Below are 20,943 nucleotides of genomic sequence, written 5' to 3'. Positions count from 1 at the left end.
AAGGTTGATACTGTTTATATATAATCAGTAGTGTGTGTCCTATTTAGAGATCATAAAGTAATACTGACATTTGATGGTTTTTTCCTTTTGTTTTTTGGTACCAGGGATTGAACCCAGGGTGCTTAACCACTGAGCCACATCCCTAACCTTCTTAAAATTTTTTTAAAATTTTTATTTAGGGACCGCATCTTTCTAAATTGCTTAGGGCCTTGCTATGTTGCTAAGGCTGGCTTTAAACTCACAATCTTCCTGTTTCAGCCTCCTGAGCCACAGAGATTACAGGCATGCACCACACCACCATGCCTGGCAGACATCTAAATTTTTTTAAAAAAAAGAAATGAGGTGTTTGGGGACTCCCTTAGAGGATGGTAGAATAGTGGACTATTGCTGTACAGATTATACTTTTCTTCATAGAAAAGTTAATGCCTCTGTTGTCATTAACATTTTCTTCTGGCACCATGACTTAGATTTTTGGTCTCAAGTAAGTAAATTCAATTCAAGAACAGTGACTGTGGAAATGGATGGCATTAGAGCAGATTATGCTAAGTGAAATTAGCCAATCCCCAAAAAACAAATGCTGAATGTCTTCGATATAAGGGGGGGTGTGACTCAAAATGGCGTAGGGAGGAAAAGCAGGGGAAGAAGATTACCTCTACATAGGGAAGAGGGATGGGAAAGAAAGGGAGGGAGAAGGAAAATTACATGGATGGTGGAAGGAGACCCTCATTGTTATACAAAACACATGTATGAAGATATGAGAAAAAAAAAGGATAGCATTACCTTAGATTAGGTAGAGAGAAGTGATAGGAGGGGAGGGGAGGAGATGGAGGGATAGGAAGGATAGTAGAATGAAACAGACATTATTATTACTGTGTGTATATATGTGACTACATGACCAATATGATTCTGCAACCTATACACCCAGAAAAATGAGAAATTATATCCCATCTGATTCAAATGTATGATATGTCAAGGTCATTGTACTGTCATGTGTAACTAATTAAAAAAAAACAATAATACAAAAAAAAGAAGAACAGTGACTGTAGCTAGAACAGGGATATTAGCATTCAGTATGATGAACAAATTATATCAACACTCAATTACTGATTCTTTTTACTGAATTTTGCCTTATGCCTATATTGATTATACTCAAAGATATAATTCTTTTATAGAATTCTTACATAGATGAATCAAAATTTCATACTCATCAGGCCTGGTCTTTCTATTTTTTCTTTCTTTCTTTTTTTTAGTTATAGGTGGACACAGTATCTTTATTTTATTTTTATGTGGTGCTAAGGATCAAACTCAGTGCATGGTAGATGAGTGCTCTACCTCTGAGCCATAACCCTAGACCAGGCCACGTCTTTCTTTAGAGTGATAAATTTCAATTTCAGTTAATTAAAGGTTGATTTATTAATATAGTATCCTTTATATACAAAAGCAACATTTGAGTATTAGGCTTTGGATAGAAACTCTCCCAGGGATTGCTGGTCTTAGGACCAGTTGAACTGTTGATTGTTATTTACCATGTTCTGAAATCATATTTAGAAAAGTGATTACTATCAATTAATAGGTGCTTGTTCTAGGTACAGTATATGCTTGGGAAAGTTGGCTGAAGAAAATAATATATGAATATATTTGTATATTTACAGAAATTACAGAATATTCGCCTTTTATTTTATTTAATGTTTCATTATTTTTAAAATCAATGTAGGGTTTAGCTGAAAACAAAAGTACTTTAGGACCTGAGGAAGTTCGTAAATCTGCTCTGACACTGGTTATGGGTGCTCTTGACAACCCAAACCCAATCTTACGGTGTGCAGCAGGGGAAGCTCTTGGAAGAATGGCTCAGGTGGTTGGAGAAGCGACTTTTATAGCTAGAATGGCTCAATATAGCTTTGACAAGTAAGTAAGTCTCTTTACTAACAAGCTTTTAATAATAACTCTACCAGTGAACTACACCCCCAGCTAACCAACTATTTTTATTTTTTATTTTTTTGACAATACTTGAGATTGAATTCCAGGAGTGCTCTACCTCTGAGATACATTCTCAGTCCTTTATATTTTTGTATTTGGAGAAAGGGTTTTGCTTAGTTGCTGATCTTCCTGCTTCTCCTGAGTACTTGGAATTATGAGCATGGTCGCCTGACTTAAACAACTATGTTAAATTGAAGCCCTAACTCTTGTAAGGGAGTGAAAAAAGTGAATCACAGAGTAATATTTTCTGATTTCTACAATATTTTCTCTTTTTTATGTGATCTATGAGATTGTTATTACTAGAGAAGACTCAATTCTAGAAGCATAATCTTTTTTCCAGATTGAAATCAGCTCGAGATGTTGTTTCTAGAACTGATCATTCCTTAGCCCTTGGTTGTTTGCATCGTTATGTTGGTGGTATAGGCTCAGGACAACATCTAAAGACCAGTGTCAGCATTTTATTGGCTCTAGCACAAGATGGAACATCTCCTGAAGTCCAGGTAGAGTAGTATTAATTTTTATTACAAAATTTTAAATAATTATTTTAAGAAAATTATTTGCTTTGTAAAATAATAATGACCATTAAGTTGTTTGGAAAAATATATTGTGTTCTTTCCCTGTTATTTTGTTTTAGGTGTCTTATTTGTAATAGTATATAATAAGATTTTGCTTTTCAACCTAACCTTAAAGTCTGCCTTATTTTGGGAGTTAACTCCATTTACATATACTCTTTCAAACATATTTTATTTTTATTATTTGTTGTTCTTTGTACATTTTTCTTCTTTTTTGGATTTCTTTACATTTGATTGATCAATTTTGTTTCAAATTACTATCCTTCTCTCTCTTTTTTCCTATTACCCTAGCCCAGGTTCTGGGTCATTCATTGAATCTTCTGTTTTATTTCTTGAATTTGTTTTGTTTTTGTGGTTTCTTCTTAAACATTTTATACATAAGTAAATATAACTACAGTAAGAATCATGAGCATGTGGGAAAATATACAATCATCATTTGCCATTTTACATTGATGTGCCCCAAATTATTATGAGTATATGCATATAATAATTCAGTATACTCAATTCAGTTACTGCAGTTCTTCCTTCCAACTAAAATAAAGTTAAATTTTATTCTAGACATGGTCTCTTCATTCGCTTGCTTTGATAGTGGATTCTAGTGGCCCAATGTATCGAGGATATGTAGAACCAACTTTATCTCTAGTTCTTACCTTGCTGTTGACTGTTCCACCTTCACATACAGAAGTTCATCAGTGTTTGGGTAGATGTTTGGGTGCTATAATAACTACAGTTGGCCCTGAACTACAAGGTAAGTAAATTCATTTTAAGGTAAAGAAACTAGGCAGATAATTTACTGTCTTTTGATTTCCTGAATGTGACCGTCATGTTGTTTCAAAACATTTTCTTATAATAATAATTACTATCTACTGACTATTTGGGTTTTCCAAAGGCCTGGTACTCAACTTTGTACATGTGTGATTTTTAAAAAATATTTATTTGTTGGTTGTAATTGGACACAATAGCTTTATTTTTATTTATTTTTATGTGTTGCTGAGGACGGAACTCAGGTCCTCATACTTGCAGGGCGAGTGCTCCACCTCTGAGCCACAACCCCAGCCCGTGATTTTTTTTTTTTAATACCTCCAAAAAACCTATGACATGACAGTATTTTCAAGGTTTGAATACAGAAACTATATTTAAATGGAACTGTACTTGGGGCCCCATGGAAACAAAGATAAAAATGGAGTTCTTTGGGTCTGGAGCGCTGTGCACTTATCTTCATGGACTTTTGCTTCGCTTTTTTTTGAACCCTAAGGGTCAGGACCATAGTTTGCAAAGCCACTGCCATAAATTAGATAATATCTTTCTAGAAGGAGGCAAGCTCAGAAATTATTTGTTCAGAATTATTCAACATATGAGTGACATATGTATGATCCTGAAACTTACATTCTTACACTCAGGACTAATTCTACTAATATCTAAATTATATACTCAAATCTGTAAATTATTGTGAATGTATCCTAAATATATAAACCACTTTGAGAATTTTCCCTTTTACCCTCTACCATTTTTTAATTAAATGAAATAAATTATTAAATTTTATTTAATTCTGACAAAAATTCAGATAGGTGTTAACTCCATCTTACAGATGAAATGCTAAGGCTGAGACACATTAAGAACTTTCCCAAGGTTTTATATCTATGATTATATGATTTCCTTGTTTGATCTTTATATGTATATAAAATTATTTTACTTTAGAAAAAAATTAATTCACTTATATTTGACTATTAAATTATTTAAACAGTATAATAAACTGTCATTAATCTTCTTAAGAAAGCTGGATTTGAAATAATTATATAATAAAAGTAATAATGTTGGTTGAACAGAATGAGAAATCTGGCTCTTTCAAATAAAGCAATGATGATTGTAAATGATAGTATAATTTATCAGAGAATAAATATAAATTTAGTTAGCTCTAAGAGAGATGTAAATCCAACTACAGTTGTGTTTTGAAATCATTTCTGTGGACTTGTCAGACTTTTTGTTTTTAAAACAATCTGAATAGAAATTGGAAGAAGATATTATTTAGAAGATAATTATTTTCTAGGAATGTTTTTTGTGATACTAATCAAATAATTATATTCTACATTTTCTAAAAGGGAATGGAGCGACAATTTCTACAATTCGTTCCTCTTGTTTGGTGGGTTGTGCAATAACGCAGGACCATTCAGACTCTCTGGTTCAGGCAGCTGCCATATCTTGCCTTCAGCAGCTCCACATGTTTGCACCACGACATGTCAACCTGTCCAGTCTTGTTCCTAGCCTTTGTGTAAGTATAAAGCTGTTTCATTCATGAATTAATTTAGGGAGCCTCCACATTTCTTTCCCAAAATATCAATCTGGATCCAAACAAAAGATTTAAGTTTACAAAGTTGTGAATCCAGGGTTTCAGTTTCAGTAGTCATTTTATGACTATTAATATTATTCAGGAGTTTTCATTTTTGCCTGTTTTTCAGTAATACCTTTTCATTTATTGATTTTTTTAAAAAATAAATGACTTCGGAATGCATTACAATTCTTATTACAATTCTTATACAGCACAATTTTTCATATCTCTGGTTGTATATGAAATATGTTCACACCAATTCGTGTCTTCATACATGTACTTTGGATAATGATGTCTATCACATTTCACCACCCTTGCTAACCCCTTGCCCTCTCCCTTCCCCTCCCACCCCTCTGCCCTTTCTAGAGTTCGTCTATTCCTCCCATGCTCCCCACTCCCTACCCCACTATGAATCAGCCTCCTTATATCAGAGAAAACATTCGGCATTTGTTTTTCGGGGATTGGCTAACTTCACTTAGCATTGTCTTCTCCAGCACCATACATTTACTATAGTAATCTTGATTAAATGATATAGAAATATTAAAATATATGAACTATTCAATAGAGCTATTCAAATGTATTTTTTGAAGAACAAGTACCATTCTGAATTATTATAATTTCTGTCCTGGCAGGCAACTTTTTCTATCATGTGACCATAGTTATTCATTCTCTTGTCCTGACACAATCACTTCTGCACATAGGCATTTAGGTCATCTGGGATAATTTTAGGAATTGTCATTGTGAGAATTTGAAATTTATTTTTGTGATTAAAAGAGTCTTCTATTTTTTTTCTCTTAAGATTTCTTTTTTGGGGAGGGTATTACATCATTCCAAATAAGCATAAGATGGCACAGAATGTTATTATATATGGCCAAGAACATAAAATTGCCATTGCTGCTGTTTTTCCATTGACATGAATTAGAACAACTAGAGTTTACAATTATAATTATAGGCATTTACTTTTTATTATTCAAGCCTAGTTTAGGTTGAAAATGTAGAATATAAGTACAAGATGCATATATGTGTATATAAACTATTTATATATGGTTTGGTTTGATTGTCCAACATGGTAAGACCCAAAAGCCACAAACAGAAAAGCATAGCAAGGCACATTGCTAGCCTGTGGAAAGATCAAAAATTGAAATATGATTTCTACTGAATTTGTATCACTTTCACACCATTGTAAATAAAAAATTACTAAATCAAACCATTTTAAGTTGGGAACTGTTTATATAGACAAATGGAACACAATTGGTTGTCCAGAATTGGATTCACACATGTATGGTTTTAATTATTTATGGCTATGGCACCATTAAAACTTGCTGTAGAAAGGATTATCTTTTCAAGAAATTCAGGGATTGTGAGATATCATCTATTGTACCTTGAATCTCTAACATCACAGATGTTAAAATGAGAAAGAAAAATATATCTCTGGAGGCACATGCCTGTAATTCCAGCAACTCCAGAGGCTGAGACAGGAGGATCACAAGTTTGAAGCCAGCTACAAGATTTTAAAGAGTCCTGTCTCAAACAATTAAATTAAGGACTGGGGGTGTAGCTCAGTGGACAATCAAACCAAACTGTATATAAATATCTGTGGTTCTTTCAATCCCCAGTACTAAGAAGAAAAAAAAAAAAAGGATGTTTCAGAATACCTGAAATAGAAATTTTGAAAACATTGTAAACTATAGAGTATCTTATTTCTTTTTCTTTGACTTTATGGTTTTCTTTGTCGAGGGTACTTTCTTAGAATTTTTTGTAATTGTTATTACTTGTAGTGTTCTATTTCTTGTGTGTTTTGCTCCTTGATTCTTTTTTTTTTTTTAAGAGAGAGAGAGAGAATGAATTTTAATATTTATTTTTTAGGTTTTTTTTTTTCCAGCGGACACAATATCTTTGTTTGTATGTGGTGCTGAGGATCGAACCTGGGCAGCACGCATGCCAGGCGAGCGCGCTACCGCTTGAGCCACATCCCCAGCCCTGCTCTTTGATTCTTTCAACAATTATGTAAGATACATGAGGTGAACATTGTCCCTATTAGGACTGGAGCTGGGGCTTGGTGGCAGAGCACTTGCCTAGAATGTGTAAGGCACTGGGTTCGAACCTCAACACCACATAAAGATAAACAAATAAAATAAAGGCATTTTGTTTATCTATAATTGCCAAAAATAAATAAATAAATAAATAAATCAGAGATTTTTTTTTTTTTTTTTAAATAGACCAAATGACTGTTTTTCCCATCTGATAAGACCGTGGTTGAACTTTCTAGTTATACAGTATTGGAAAGTTTGAAAATATCTTTCTTTTTAGGAAGAGAAGTAGATAAAACATTTTGTTGATAAAAGTCTATCAGATTTTCTCCCTCAGTTTTCTTTTTTCTTAATACTTGGTATAGATTTCATGAACTATGATTTTTTAATACAAATGTATCTTGAGTTAGCAACACCATATTAATGCATAAGAATAACACTACCTAGCATTGTGAAGTGGTTGTATATTCTGCTCTAACCTCCATCATCATGGCTAGGACTCTTTCTGAAATACTTTATTTGCTTCTTTGCTTAGAAAGCAAAGCATGGAACATAATTTAATGTTTTCTTGATGAGTCAGATGTGTAGTAATAATTAATACTTAATGTTTATTGAGTAGCTACCTCGTACCAGAGAATGTTATAAGCATTTTACTTGTATTAACTCACCTATTTTCACTATATTTATGTGAAGAATTACTATTCCAATTTTATGCATGGGCAAATCCAGGACCATGTAGGAAGAAGTGACAGAGGATGCAGGATTCAAATTCAGACTGGCTTCTGAGCCTGAACCTTAACCATTGTGCTCTGCTGTTCCATATATATATTTCATCTATTAGAATGTACTGTATTGATTCTTTTAGGAACTTTTCAGATAAAAAATTTCTGTATCAAAACATTCTGTTTGAAGTTATTTTCAAATGTTTATATTTGCTTGATTATTTTTCATCTAAATAAACACTCTGTTTTGCTTTCAGTTTTTACTATGTACTCTATCCCCTAACTTTTCATTCACTACATTTGATTTTTAGGTACTTATAAAATTTGCATGACAAAGTTTAGTGAGACCATGTATAAAATAAGAAGTGTAAAAGATCCTTCTAGATTTTCATCTAGACGTAGTGCATAGATCTTGGCACAGTTATTTTGACTACTAACATTTTTTGTATATCTTACTGGCATTATTATTTTACCAAAATATGATTATTTGGCTATAGTTGAAATAACAGGTTATTTAATTAGGAGCGTCTTCACAAGTAATGTGTTCACATATGTTCATTGGGGAAGTGAGCTTAAAGAACTACCACTTAAAAACAATCCCTGAAATTGTTATGATTCACAGGTACACTTATGTAGTTCCCATTTGTTACTTCGACGAGCAGCTGTGGCATGTCTCCGGCAACTTGCACAAAGAGAAGCAGCTGAAGTATGTGAATATGCCATGAGCCTCGCAAAAAATGCAGGGGACAAAGAGAGCAGTGGTGCTAGTAAGTTCTCTTATTGGTTGATACTGTTTTTTTGCTTAAGTATTTTCTCATTTCAAATACCTCAAAATTATCAGATTTGAAATCCAGGACTTAACCCTCATTGTTAGATATAATTTTAACCCAAAAGATACGTAAACTAGAGACCATAGTTAAATTTTATCTCTGTGCAGCTGGTTTTGTTGCTCTTGTGAATTTACATGAAAAATTTTATCTTTACCATAATTGTTATCTATAGCATACAGCAAAATTGCATGCAAATTGATCTGTAAAAATTTCTTTTCAGATGTCAGTCCTTTTGCACCTGGGGTTAGTTCTCGAAGCGATATCCATTGCCGGCACCAAGGTGTTAATATAACAGAAACTGGTCTTGAGGGACTTCTTTTTGGGATGCTTGATCGAGAGACAGATAGAAAATTATGTTCTGATATACATGACACGTTGGGACATATGCTTTCTTCATTGGCAGTAGAGAAACTTTCTCATTGGTTAATGCTTTGTAAAGATGTCCTGGCAGCTTCTAGTGGTACGTATATAATATTTAAAATAATGAAAATTGTTTTTATTTTTGTTAAGTAGATGTAGATATTTATATATACATATATGTGTGTGTGTGTGTATATATATATATATATATATATACACACACATACACACAAGTATATGTGAATGTACACGTGTACATCCTACATATATATAAGCTTACATTTTAAAGTACTTGCTGGGTACAATGGCGTACACCTGTAATCTCCGCCACTGGGGAGGCTGAACCAGGAGGATCACAAATCTGTGGCCAGCCTGGGCAATTTAATGAGACCTTTTCTCAAAATAAAAGTTAGACCTTTCTCAAGATAAAACAGGGTTAGGGCTTTAGTTCAGTGGTAAAGCACTTACCTAGCATACATGAGGCTCTGGTTCAATTCCCAGTAATGAAAAGAAAAAAGAGTACTAATAGTTTTTAATCCCTGTAAAAATATTGAAGGTCAAATTATATTACAAACTAATAATCTTTCTTTAGTTTTTACAAAATGTATTTCAAAAGCTTTTTAAAGTTCAAATTAAATTTTTGTATATAAAAATCTCAACATGTAGTACAAAATAATGTGTAAAACTATTGAAATACATGTGTATTTTGCATTACAGTAATTTATGATATCCTTTATTAGGTTTTTAATTATTTTCTTAAAAAAGCTTGCCAGTTCTACTGTTTTCCAAAGTGAGAATTGATGTTGTTTCTAAAGCATCATGTTTGCTGTAGATAAGGTGTTATATATTCTTTCTTTCTGTTACAGATATGAGTACTGCAACTCCCTTAAGTGGTGGAAAAGATGAAGAATCTGAAAAGAAAGATGAGATGGACGATGATACCATGTTTACCACACTAGGCGAGGAAGATAAATCAAAACCTTTTGTGGCACCTCGCTGGGCCACTCGAGTATTTGCTGCTGATTGCCTGTGTCGAATCATCAATTTATGTGAAAACGCAGACCAGGCTCACTTTGATCTTGCCATGGCACGTTCTGCTAAACTACGAAACCCTACAAGTAAATTTAATACTAGTACTTCTTTTCCTCGAAGCATTTTTATAGGTTTGAGATATTTAACAATTATCTAGCATATTTTAGGCTGTGCCTTTAATTTGTTGTAAGTTGCTAGGCCTTTTATCTTTGTTTTCTGTCCCCTACATGCTGTCCATCCCTATTTGAAAAGTAAGTTGAAGGCATCCAAAGGCAGACATGTCTGTCTGTCTGTCTATCTGTCTATCTATCTATCTCATTTGCCCTCAGTATAATGATGGCAGCAACTTATGTTTCTTCAGTTCATAGTCTTGGTTGTAGCACTTTCGTGTAAAAGAGATGATTAAACTTTAAGATGCATAAATAAAAGGCGCTTTGCAGTCCCAGCCATGGAGACTGTCAGAATTCATGAATGCCATAGCCAATTTCATACGCTTAGATTTCAGCAATACTATTAGGTATTTTTGAAAAGGTGAAAGTTTTTTAATTTCAGAAACCTCTCACTGCTTTTTATCTTTTGTAAATCATTTATACCATACATCCCTTAGATGAGATATCATAGGAAATTCACAAAATGATCATCAGGTCCGTGCCAATAAAACCTTCATTTTCCAGTTGAGAAGACCCAGAGATGCTAAGGCATGGTCAAGAGGCACCTATCTTGTGCTTTGTTGTCTTTCCATCACCCTCTCATTTTTTAAATATCCAAAGACAAATTATATGTGTTAAAAACTTTGAAGTCTATAAATTAAAATGCTTCTCATGTTATTTCATTGTATACAAGAACCAGCAGAGCTGATGTGGTGGGATACGCCTGTATTCCAAGCAGCTCAAAAGGTTGAGGCAGGAGGATTGTGAGTTCAAAGCCAGCCTTAGCAACTTATGGAGGCCCTAAACAACTCAAGTGAGACCCTGTCTCTAAATAAAATATTAAAAGGGCTGGGGATGTGGCTCAGTGGTTAAGTGTCCCTGGGTTCAATTCCCCCTGGTACTCCTCAGAAAAAAACAAAAAGAAGCAGAGCTCATGAATAGATATTTTTTAAAGGTAAAATAAATAGATTTTACAAAAAGTAAAGTAATAGTACATAATGTATAAAATGTGAATTTTAATATAGGATACCAGAAAAGTACAACATGTCATGAAATAGTATCTTTATTTTTGTCATTGTTTAGCAAATATTTGCTGAATCCTATTCTTTATGTACATTGGGGATACAAAGAAGAAAAACAGAGAGGTTGGCTTATGAGTCTGGTAATTATGGTGTGTCCCAATAGTGGTATAATAGATAATACTTTGGGAACATTAAAAAAGGTCATTTATTTCCTGAAAAGTCAGAGAAGACCTCAGAGGGGAGATTATTCTGAAGTTGGGTTTTAAAGGCAAAGAAAGGTTTTCTAGGTAAAAGAGACTGCTTGTATTAGTTTTCTACTGCTGCTGTAGCAAGTGACTACAACTTTGGTTCAACATAACATGAGTTTATTACCTTATAGCTCTGTAGGTCAAAGTCTCACTGTGTTAAAGCAGGGCTGGGCTCCTTTTGGAGGCATTGTGGGGAACCCTGTTCCCTTCCTAGCTTTTGTATACTGCCTACAATCTTTGGCTTGTGGGCCTTTTTCTTTTTGTTTACAGCCAGCAGTGTTGAAACTCTCTGACACTTCTTCAGTCATTACTCTCTTTGACTGTAGCCAGGAAAGGTCATGGTTCCTTTTGTTTTGTTTTGGGGGTCAGGTTGAACCTAAGGCGTCATGCATGCCAGCCAAACACTCTATCACTAAACTACACCCCAACCCAGATTCTGCTTTTAAGCACTGTGTGATTTGACTAGGCCCAACTGAATAATTTAGGACCATCTCTGTTTCAAGATCCATAACCTTAGTCCCATCTGCAAAGTCCCTGTTGCTATGTAAGGTAACATATTCACATGTTCTAGGGTTAAGGTGTAGACATCTTTGGGCACCATTATTCTGCTTTACCATACTAGCTTATTAAAAGCAGAAGAAATAAGAATTTTTAAAATTTTAGATTCATAATTATGCAAACTGTACTTTAGGAATAGTGAAAATTCTTGGGTTATTTTTCTTTGCTTTCTACTTCTTAACTATTTTCTCATTTTGTCTTATTGTTCTTTTATCTGCTTTCTTAAAGATGTTCAAAAGCTTTCCTTTTATATGTGTTTTATTCTTTTCTCTCTCTGTAGGGGATCTGAAGTCTGTTTTTATGTATTTAGTTTCTTATAATTTTTCTGTATTTCTCCCACCTCCATTATATTATATCCATTTCACTTTTAAGGTTTTATATTCTTATTCCTTAGCAACCATCAGGTTTTTCTTTTTTTATCCTATTGAGGATTCCAAATGGTTTTCTAAATTTTATTATGGTTTTATAGAAAATTGTTAACAGAGTTTAGCTCATTCTCTGAATCTTCAGATTCTTTCTTTTCCCTTTTTATGTTTTCTTCAATGACTTACTTGTTAATATAAAAGAGAAAATATATAAGAGAAAGAGAAAATATAAAAGGGAAAGGGAAGAGTGCTCTCCATATTTGGATTTGCTCACTGTGTGGTACTGTGTGTGGATGGTGGATGGATTGCCTATGCTCTCTGTCTTTGTTCACTGGGGACTTCACAGCTGCAGCTGGATGGTAAGCTGATCTAACAGCTCCCCACCTCCATTCTGCTCTCTGATGTACTTTCTTCTGCTGGAAGAAATAGGACCCATTCTAATTCTGAATGGTCATGGCAGAGTCTTTGGAAAAATGTAGACTCACGGCATGTGCTATCCAGGCTCTTTCTGTGGCATTTCCGCCTCCCTGTCTTCCTATCTAATGTACTTTAGTTGCAGAGAACTCCTGTTCCCAAAATGTAGGAAACTTCTATTGGCCTCCTATTTTTCTCACCATTTTGGAGTTTGTACCCAGGCCTCCTTCCTGTTCCCACTCTTCAGGAGTTCATCTCCTTAGTATTTTTAAAAAAGTGGTCACAACTTGAGGAATGTTAAAGACAGAAATGCCTTTAGATTGCTGAGCAAAGCATCTCTGTCAGTCCAGGGACAATTGCCTAGCTTTTGGTTTGATGTATGGATATAGTTAGACTGTGAATTAGGTGACAGAGAGTTCAGGAGGAATAATAAGCCTTTTATGTAGGTTGTATAATATGAGTAAACCTTTGTTAATCCAGTTCCTTCTGCTTTGGAGATTCCTCCCAAATTCTGGTTTACTATTGTTGTTGCCTCTCTTAGGTGAGGAAGTATTAAGGCTTCTAGCCAAATGTTTTACCCACTCTACTTGCTCCTGACCTAAAACCAATAGATATTACAACATTTAAATTTGAGATTCTGAAATTGGTATTTTATGTAGGCACATGAAAAAAAATTGAAGATATATGTCTCATATCCTTTACAATAATAACAACTAAAACTTATTTAAATAGGTACTGTTTGGGGATCTAGTTGAGCCACAGAATTGCCACTGCTTCAAAAAAACTATGAGAACCTTAGAGCTTCCTGAATGTTTTAGTCAGCTTTTTTGCTACTGTGACTAAAAGACCTGACCAGAACAATTTCAGGAAGAAAAGTTTATTTGGGGGCTCACAGTTTCAGAGGGCTCAATCCATACACAGTAGGTTCCATTCCTTAGGGCTCCAGGCAGAAGAATGTGGCAGAGGGAAGTGGCTCACATGATGATCAGGAAGCAGAGAGATTCCACTGACCACATACAAAATATATACTCTAAACCCACGCCCCCAATGACCCACCTCCTCCGGCCACACCCTACCCACCTTTAGCCCCACCCAGTTAACCCCGTCATATGATTATTCACTGATTGGATTAAGTCATTTCTCTTCTAAACCTTCTTGCATTGCCTCACACAAAAGCCTTTGGGGGACACATCACATCAAAACTATAACACTGGAGAATACTTGAATTTGATACATTATTTAGATAATTTGTGTTGCTATGTCTTTTAAGTTCACTAATCTTTCATATCTAATCTCTATTAATCTTATCCAGTTTATTTTTTTTTCTTTATTTCTGACTTTCATTTCTCCCTTTATCATGTTCATGCTGTCCTTGTCTTTTTTCAGTATAAGAAGCATATTTTTTAAAAGTAATTCACTGTCTGGGGCTGAGAATGTCACTCAGTGGTGGAGTGTCTCCTTAGCATGTGTGAGACCCTGGTTTGGATCTTTAGCACCACAAAAAATAAAAAATACCTAGGTGTGGTGGTGCACACCTGTAATCCAGTGGCTCAGGAGGCTGAGGCAGGAAGATCTTGAGTTCAAAGCAAAAATGAGGCGCCTAAGCAACTCAGTGAGACCCTGTCTGTAAATAAAATACAAAATAGGGCTGGGGATGTGACTCAGTGGTTGAGTGCTCCTGAGTTCAATCCCCAGAACCAAAAAAGAATAAAATAATAATAAAAAGAAAAAAATAAATTCTCTGTTTGATAAGTTTATTTTCTTTTTCAATTTTAATCTGTTCCTATTTATCATTTTTTTCTTTTTGGTATGAAACATATTTTCCTATGTCTTTGCATGCTTGTAATTTTTTATGTTAGTGTTGGATTTTTCTGTGGTCTTTCAAATAATATTAGTCTTTGTTCTGGGATGTAGTCAAATTACAATATTTTGTGTCATGTGAATTCAAGACTTGCTTTTAAGTAAGATCCAGGCTAGCCTTTTACTCTTAGGCTGAAAGAAGCAAAATTTATCCTTTCACATCTATTTTTCACAAAAATTGTCCTCATCTTGTGAATTTGAGTTTCCTGTCTACAAATCTGAGTTTTTCTAAAGTATGAACTGGCAAACTATAGCCTGCAGTACAAATCCAGCCTGTAGCCTGTTTTTGTAAATAAAGTTTATTAGAATAACACACTCATTTCCATATATATATTGTCTGTGTTTGCTTTTGTACTGTCACAGCAGAGTTGAGTAGTTGTATAGAGGTGGTATGCCTTGCAAAGCCAAAAATACTTTTTATCTTATCCTTTACAGAAAAAGTCGCTCACCCATTCCATTCCTTTTTTTTTTTTTTAGTTAAAGAGGGACCCAGTGTCTTTATTTTGTTTATTTATTTTTATGTGGTGCTGAGGATCAAACCCAGTACTTCACATGTGCCACTGAGCCACAACCTCAGCCCACCCATTCTTAAAGAATCACAAACTCATTAGGTAAAGTTATACTAATCAAGTATTTTACTTCAGATGTCATTGTACATCCTGTATTCATCTATATTAATGAATTAACACAGTATATTAACACAGATGGTTTTTAGGTTTAGCACTGTTCTGGGAAGATTAATATGGAAGTTTTCTTGAAACAATATCTTGTTTTTAAAAACATCATAAAATATGTAGGTCAAAAGAGCAGTTAATAGAATTTATTTTGTATTTTTTATGTTATTACACTAATTTTTGAAAGTTTTCCTTTTTGCATTCTATTTTTATTTTTAGATGACCTCTTAGTACTCCATCTCTCTGACCTGATTCGAATGGCATTCATGGCTGCAACTGATCATAGCAACCAGCTGCGGATGGCTGGGCTTCAGGCACTTGAAGACATTATCAAGAAGTTTGCATCTGTGCCTGAGCCAGAATTTCCAGGTCATGTGATTCTGGAGCAGTATCAAGCTAATGTGAGATTTTTCTATTTATTTAGAAATTTAAAATTGATCTTTTGAGGGCTCATTAAAAGAGTGACCCTGGAGGAATATGTTTAGAACTGTAATCTATTTTTTCACGTAGGATGCTTATCTTTACTTCCATGGTCTGTTTCATAGTTTCAGTCAGCCCACAATTGAAGAAAGAATAGTGTCAAACTGTTGTCACTATTTTTAAGTTATGATAGCATATTAGTGATAAAACTAGAATAGAAATTCCAGCCTGGTTTTCCAGTCTTGTGGTTAGATATTTAGCCATGCCATTTAAAAGAAAAAAGGAACATTCACAGGAGTGTTGTGATTTTGCTGCCATTATTTTTATGTGCTAAGTCTTGATAAGTAGGTTTAGAAATAAAAAACAATTTCCTCTTATATGCTGAAGGACAAATTAGCTCTTAATAACTGCAGCTGAATGTGTTACTGAAACAATTAGATTATTTGAAAATACTTCTTATTTCATTCTAAATAGAGATAAAATTTATTTTCCTAAAATTTATATACTCATTATATTTTTCAGAAGAAGCATAGTAAACTAATTATGGCAAAGAAAGAGGGGGGCATTATGTGAAGACTTTAAAAATTTGGTTAGCAAATGAAGTAGAAATATCTTTTTACTGTAACTATGCCAAAATCTTGGTTTCAGGTATACCACACTTTACCTAAAAGCTATGCTTGTACACAAAATAAAATCCATGAACAATACATATTCCATTGTTTTTCCATTACAAGTACAGGTGAAGAAGTTAAGTTTCTAGCCCACTGGCTATTGAAAATCTGTATACAATTGTTTACTCCCTCATAGAAAGAGGGTCTTTAAAAAAAGGAAAAAAAAAAACCTTTTAACTTATAAATAATTTCAAATGAATAGAAATGTTGCAAGAGTAGTACAGAAACTATTTTACACCCTTTATTCACACTTGCCAGCTGTTAATTTTGACTCATTTATTTGAATGGTGACTGTCTTCCTCCCTGCCTCATCTCTCTTTCTCTTTTTGTATTCATATAGACACACAATTTTTTCCTAGACTATTTAAGAGTAAATCATTTAAATCTTGCGCTTTTACCCTTAAAACACTTCAGTCTGTATTTCCAAAGGACGAGAACATTGTCTTATGTAACTACATAACATTTATTAACCTCAGGATATTCAACATTGATCTACTACTTACATAATCTATTATGTTCCAGTTTTGTTAATTGACCCAAAAGCCTCTTTTATAGTATTTTTTCCTACTCCGGTACAGGATCCAATACCACATGTTGTGATTAGTTGCCTTGTGTCTTTAATCACAGGGAGGGACTTTTGATCTATTCCAAACTACTGTTTTTTTTTTTTTTTTTTTTTCTTTTGTGTGTGTGTGTAGTACTGGGGATTGAATCCAGGGCCTTGTGCAGGTGAGGCAAGCACTCTACCAACTGAGCTATATCCCCACCCCCAAAATACTGTTGATACTGTTAGTGACTGAATCTCAGTCAGGGAAGAAATCTCAACTGAGGAGTTGACAGCATCTAATCCCTTTATTCAACTCATACACATTAAATCTATTGATACATCTAAGAATCTATGACTGATATTGCTTATTTAAAATTAAACATCATATTCCTTTACTTATTAACATAACAACAATGCATAAACTAATATTTCTGAGTAATCTTCTAAAGCATTTCTTTCTGAGGTGAAATGATCTCTGAGGTCTTTTAGTGACTACATTTTTTTTTTTAGTATCAGTTATTTAAAGATACTGATCCAGCTACATGAGATTTACCCATTATGTCAATAGTGTTAGACACGTTTAGAAAAATATAGTCAGGAAAAACGCACAACACAATAGGAATTTTTTATTCACTCATGAGATAAGTAGTATTAGAAAAATGGTTCGAGAGCTAAAGACAGGAAAAAACCCACAATAACAGTATTTTTTTATTTTTTATTTATTTATTTTTTAAATTTTGGGTACGGGAATTGAACTTAGGGGCACCTAACCACTGAGCCATATCCCCACCCTTTTTTAGTTTTTAGTTTTTTTTTTTTTAATATTTAGTTGTAGATGGACATAATACCTTTATTTTATTTATTTTATTTGTTATGTGGTGCTGAGGATCAAATCCATTACTCCATGTATTTGAGGCAAGCACTCTACCACAGCCACAACCCCAACCTCCCTTTTTAATTTTTTGAGACAGGGTTTGCTATGTTGTCCAGGCTGACCTTGAATTTGTGATCCTCCTGCCTCAGCCTCCCAAGTTGCTGGGATTACAGGTGTGGGCGGTGGCACCCAGCTAACATTTTTTTTTTTTAATCTCTGATAACATGAGACTCTGTCAGGAAATTCTGTTTACTAATAAACAAAAACAAAGGAAAAAGAAGATGAATTGCCTATTTGGTGTAATATTATATAGATTTGATAATGATAGCCTCCTGGAAAGCAAAGAAAAATTGTGTGGTTGCATTTATTGTATCTGAAGATATAGGAGAGAAGTAATAAAAAGAAAAATGAACAAAAATGCATTTTGTATATTTCCATCTTCAAAGACACAAGAGACTTTATATTTACTACTTATTTCTAAAAATAAAATGCTTTATTCATTTTTCTAGGTAGGAGCTGCTCTAAGACCAGCTTTCTCACAAGATACACCATCAGATATAATAGCAAAAGCTTGCCAGGTAAGAAGAAAAATTGGCTATCTGTGCTTGTTTTCTGTAAATTCAGAGATATCTTAGGATTTCACTGCAAGAAAGAAGAGAGAAAAATCAAATAAAACTTACCTTAAAATTGTAGCTGTTAGTTACCCCACCCCCAATACTGGGAATCTAACTCAGAAGTGCTCTACCACTGAGCAATATCACCAACCTGTTTTAATTTTTATTTTAAGGCAGGGCCTTACTAAGTGCTGGCCTCATGCTTGCTATCCTTCTGCCTACGCCTCTTGAGTAGCAGCTAGTATTACAGTCATGTGCCACCACTTCCAGCTAGAGGTTTTCTTTTTTATTCTGCATGAAATGTTGAAGTAATTAACTGTTAACCACGTTTTTTTTTTTTTTGGGGGGGGGGTGGTCATAGCTAAGAATTCGACTTTTAGATACATAGCTCTTATTTTATCCAGAAGTATACAGTCATAGGTACATCATAAAAGGGACAAAAAAAAAAAGTACAAAAAAATCTATGATGACTAAAGAATGTATAATAATGATAATTTATTAATAAGCATTTTTTTGACCACAGGTTATGAAAATTCTATATGTTTGTAAGTATTAAATTATCCTAAAAAGAATCATCTCACAATTTGGAAATTTCATTGTAAAATTAATCTCAAAGCATTATTTGCATATTATTGTATCTAAAGAAAGTCACAAAACCACAGAAAAACACATGTTCCTACATCTATAAGTTCCTCTTTTTCATATGCTTTATCCTAAAGGATTCGTGTATTAAGGTCTAATCTTTCACAAAAATCAGATTGTTTACTTGGTTACCTATGGACAGAAGAGAAGCAACTGTCTTTTTCTCAGTTTTCTAGAATTCAGGGCTGCGTTTCATCATTTTGGCTTAGATTCATGACCAAGGTTTATGTGACTTCTATTTGAAGAAGATTCCGCTCTCTGCCATAATAGGTTTGAAATTCTGACTTTGTCCTCTCTGGCTAATTAGGCTTGCCTCTTATTTCCGTTGAGAAGATGTATTTCTCTGAAGCCTGCTTGCCTTTATGGTAGTCTGAGGAAGAATTAATTCTTCCACCCGTAGCAGACTGGAGACAAGAGAGGTTATAAGGGCTAGGTCTCTGAATTGTGGGACAAATGTTAGGGTTAGAGTAGGTGATTTGGTTTAGGATACCGACACACAAACATCAAAAATCCCAATCATGTGTAAATGTGTCACAGTGATGTTTCAAAGCATAGAATTTAAGCAGACAAAACTCCTACAAAACTCATAATCCTTAGAAAAGCAAAGGCTATTAGAATTTCATCTCTTAAATGAGTTGTATCAAAGTTTCCTGTGATTGAATTTGCCTTAAACTTCTTATTTTTTGTGTGTGTCCCTAGATACTTTTCCTATAAGAAGTTTCTTCTTTTTCAGTGGCAGGCTTAAATTCATGACCTCCTTTCTTTCTGTTGCAGGAGGAAACCTGTTTTGAAACAGGTGGGGCAGTGGATTGGTTGCAGATTCCTTTACTTGGCTTTCAGGGTATCTCCACTTGTTTGCAGGAATAATGTCATATTAAGAAATGTTAAAATCAGGGTAATTCTTAGGAGAATTAATTGTAATTAATTGTAATTGTAGGAGAGACCCTCAATGGGAATAATGTCATCTAAAGAAATCTTAAATCAGGGTAACTCTTAGATATTGGGACTCTCAAGTATGACACAGTTGGGGACATTAACCAGTGGGTTAGTCAAAAATAAATTCAAGCAGGGTCAAAATCATAAATACAATGCACCCTTAAATATTTTAGCTTCTGATATGTAGCAAGGTCTTTTCTCTTAGTAAGGTTTTGCTGAGTCAGTGCTGCTTTGTCTTTTTTCTTTTACTCTTTGTCTGGTACTGGGGATTGAACCCAGGGTCACTTTACTACTGAGCTACTCCCCACCCTTTTTTAGTTTTTGAGAGGGTTTCCTAAGTTGCCCAGACTGACCTTGAATTTGTGATCTTCCTGCCTCATCCTCCCAAGTCCTGGAATTACAGGCATACATCACTGTTCTTGGTTGCTTTCTCTTCCTTCATAAACCAAACCCCTAATGTATTTTGTGGAATTTTGTTAGGGCTTCTTTAAAGTGAAGAAGGTACTTAGATTTTTGCAAAGAAAACAGTTTCAAATTTTCAATCTTTGCAATTTTATCCAACTTTAAGTAATATTTCTACCAAATTGTACAGATATATTTATCAAAACTACCTACTATGTTTAGTTTCCTTAGAAATCATCTTTTTCACTGGGCATGTTGGCTCATGTCTGTAATCCCAGTGGCTCTGGAGGCTGAGGCAGGAGGATCGAAGTTCAAGGCCAGCCTCAGCAATTTAGGCACTATGTCACTGGTACTAGGGACTAAGCTCACTGGTAAAGTGCCCCTGTGTTCAATCCCCAGTAATGGATGGATGGATGGATGGATGGATGGATGGATGGAAGGAAGGAAGGAAGGAAGGGAGGGAGGGAGGGAGGAAGGCACAACTTTTTCTTTTCATAACCATATTTATCTCATTTCACTTTAAATTTCATTATGATTTCAGCATTGTTTTGACTGGCTTTTTTTTTTTTTTTTTTTGCCACCAGTATATCCTTAATGGACAATAATCATTTTAAAATGTCCTTATTTTATCATATTTAATATTGATTCTTTGAGAATAAGATTTTAAGAGAATAAAATTATTTACTTAAATATTTAGT

General features: G+C 34.1%; 1 protein-coding gene across 1 annotated transcript in view; it reads left to right on the top strand.

Annotated features, from left to right (window-relative positions):
* Heatr5b (HEAT repeat containing 5B) overlaps positions 1 to 20,943 on the top strand; it is an 81,842-nt gene that overhangs the window by 30,350 nt on the left and 30,549 nt on the right. The window contains exons 18-26 of the mRNA XM_046441644.2: positions 1,715 to 1,905; positions 2,318 to 2,477; positions 3,108 to 3,297; positions 4,649 to 4,818; positions 8,250 to 8,394; positions 8,678 to 8,917; positions 9,684 to 9,935; positions 15,359 to 15,540; positions 18,161 to 18,229. Coding sequence (XP_046297600.1) covers positions 1,715 to 1,905; positions 2,318 to 2,477; positions 3,108 to 3,297; positions 4,649 to 4,818; positions 8,250 to 8,394; positions 8,678 to 8,917; positions 9,684 to 9,935; positions 15,359 to 15,540; positions 18,161 to 18,229 — 1,599 coding nt within the window. The remainder of the gene's footprint in view (positions 1 to 1,714; positions 1,906 to 2,317; positions 2,478 to 3,107; positions 3,298 to 4,648; positions 4,819 to 8,249; positions 8,395 to 8,677; positions 8,918 to 9,683; positions 9,936 to 15,358; positions 15,541 to 18,160; positions 18,230 to 20,943) is intronic.

Source organism: Marmota monax, unplaced genomic scaffold, assembly GCF_021218885.2.
Source record: "Marmota monax isolate L192 unplaced genomic scaffold, Marmota_monax_Labrador192_F-V1.1 WCK01_AAM20220418_F8-fsc00010, whole genome shotgun sequence".
Classification (NCBI taxonomy): Eukaryota; Metazoa; Chordata; class Mammalia; order Rodentia; family Sciuridae; genus Marmota; species Marmota monax.
The sequence above is the reverse complement of the archived record's forward strand: the minus strand, read 5'-3'. Positions and strand labels throughout refer to the sequence as shown.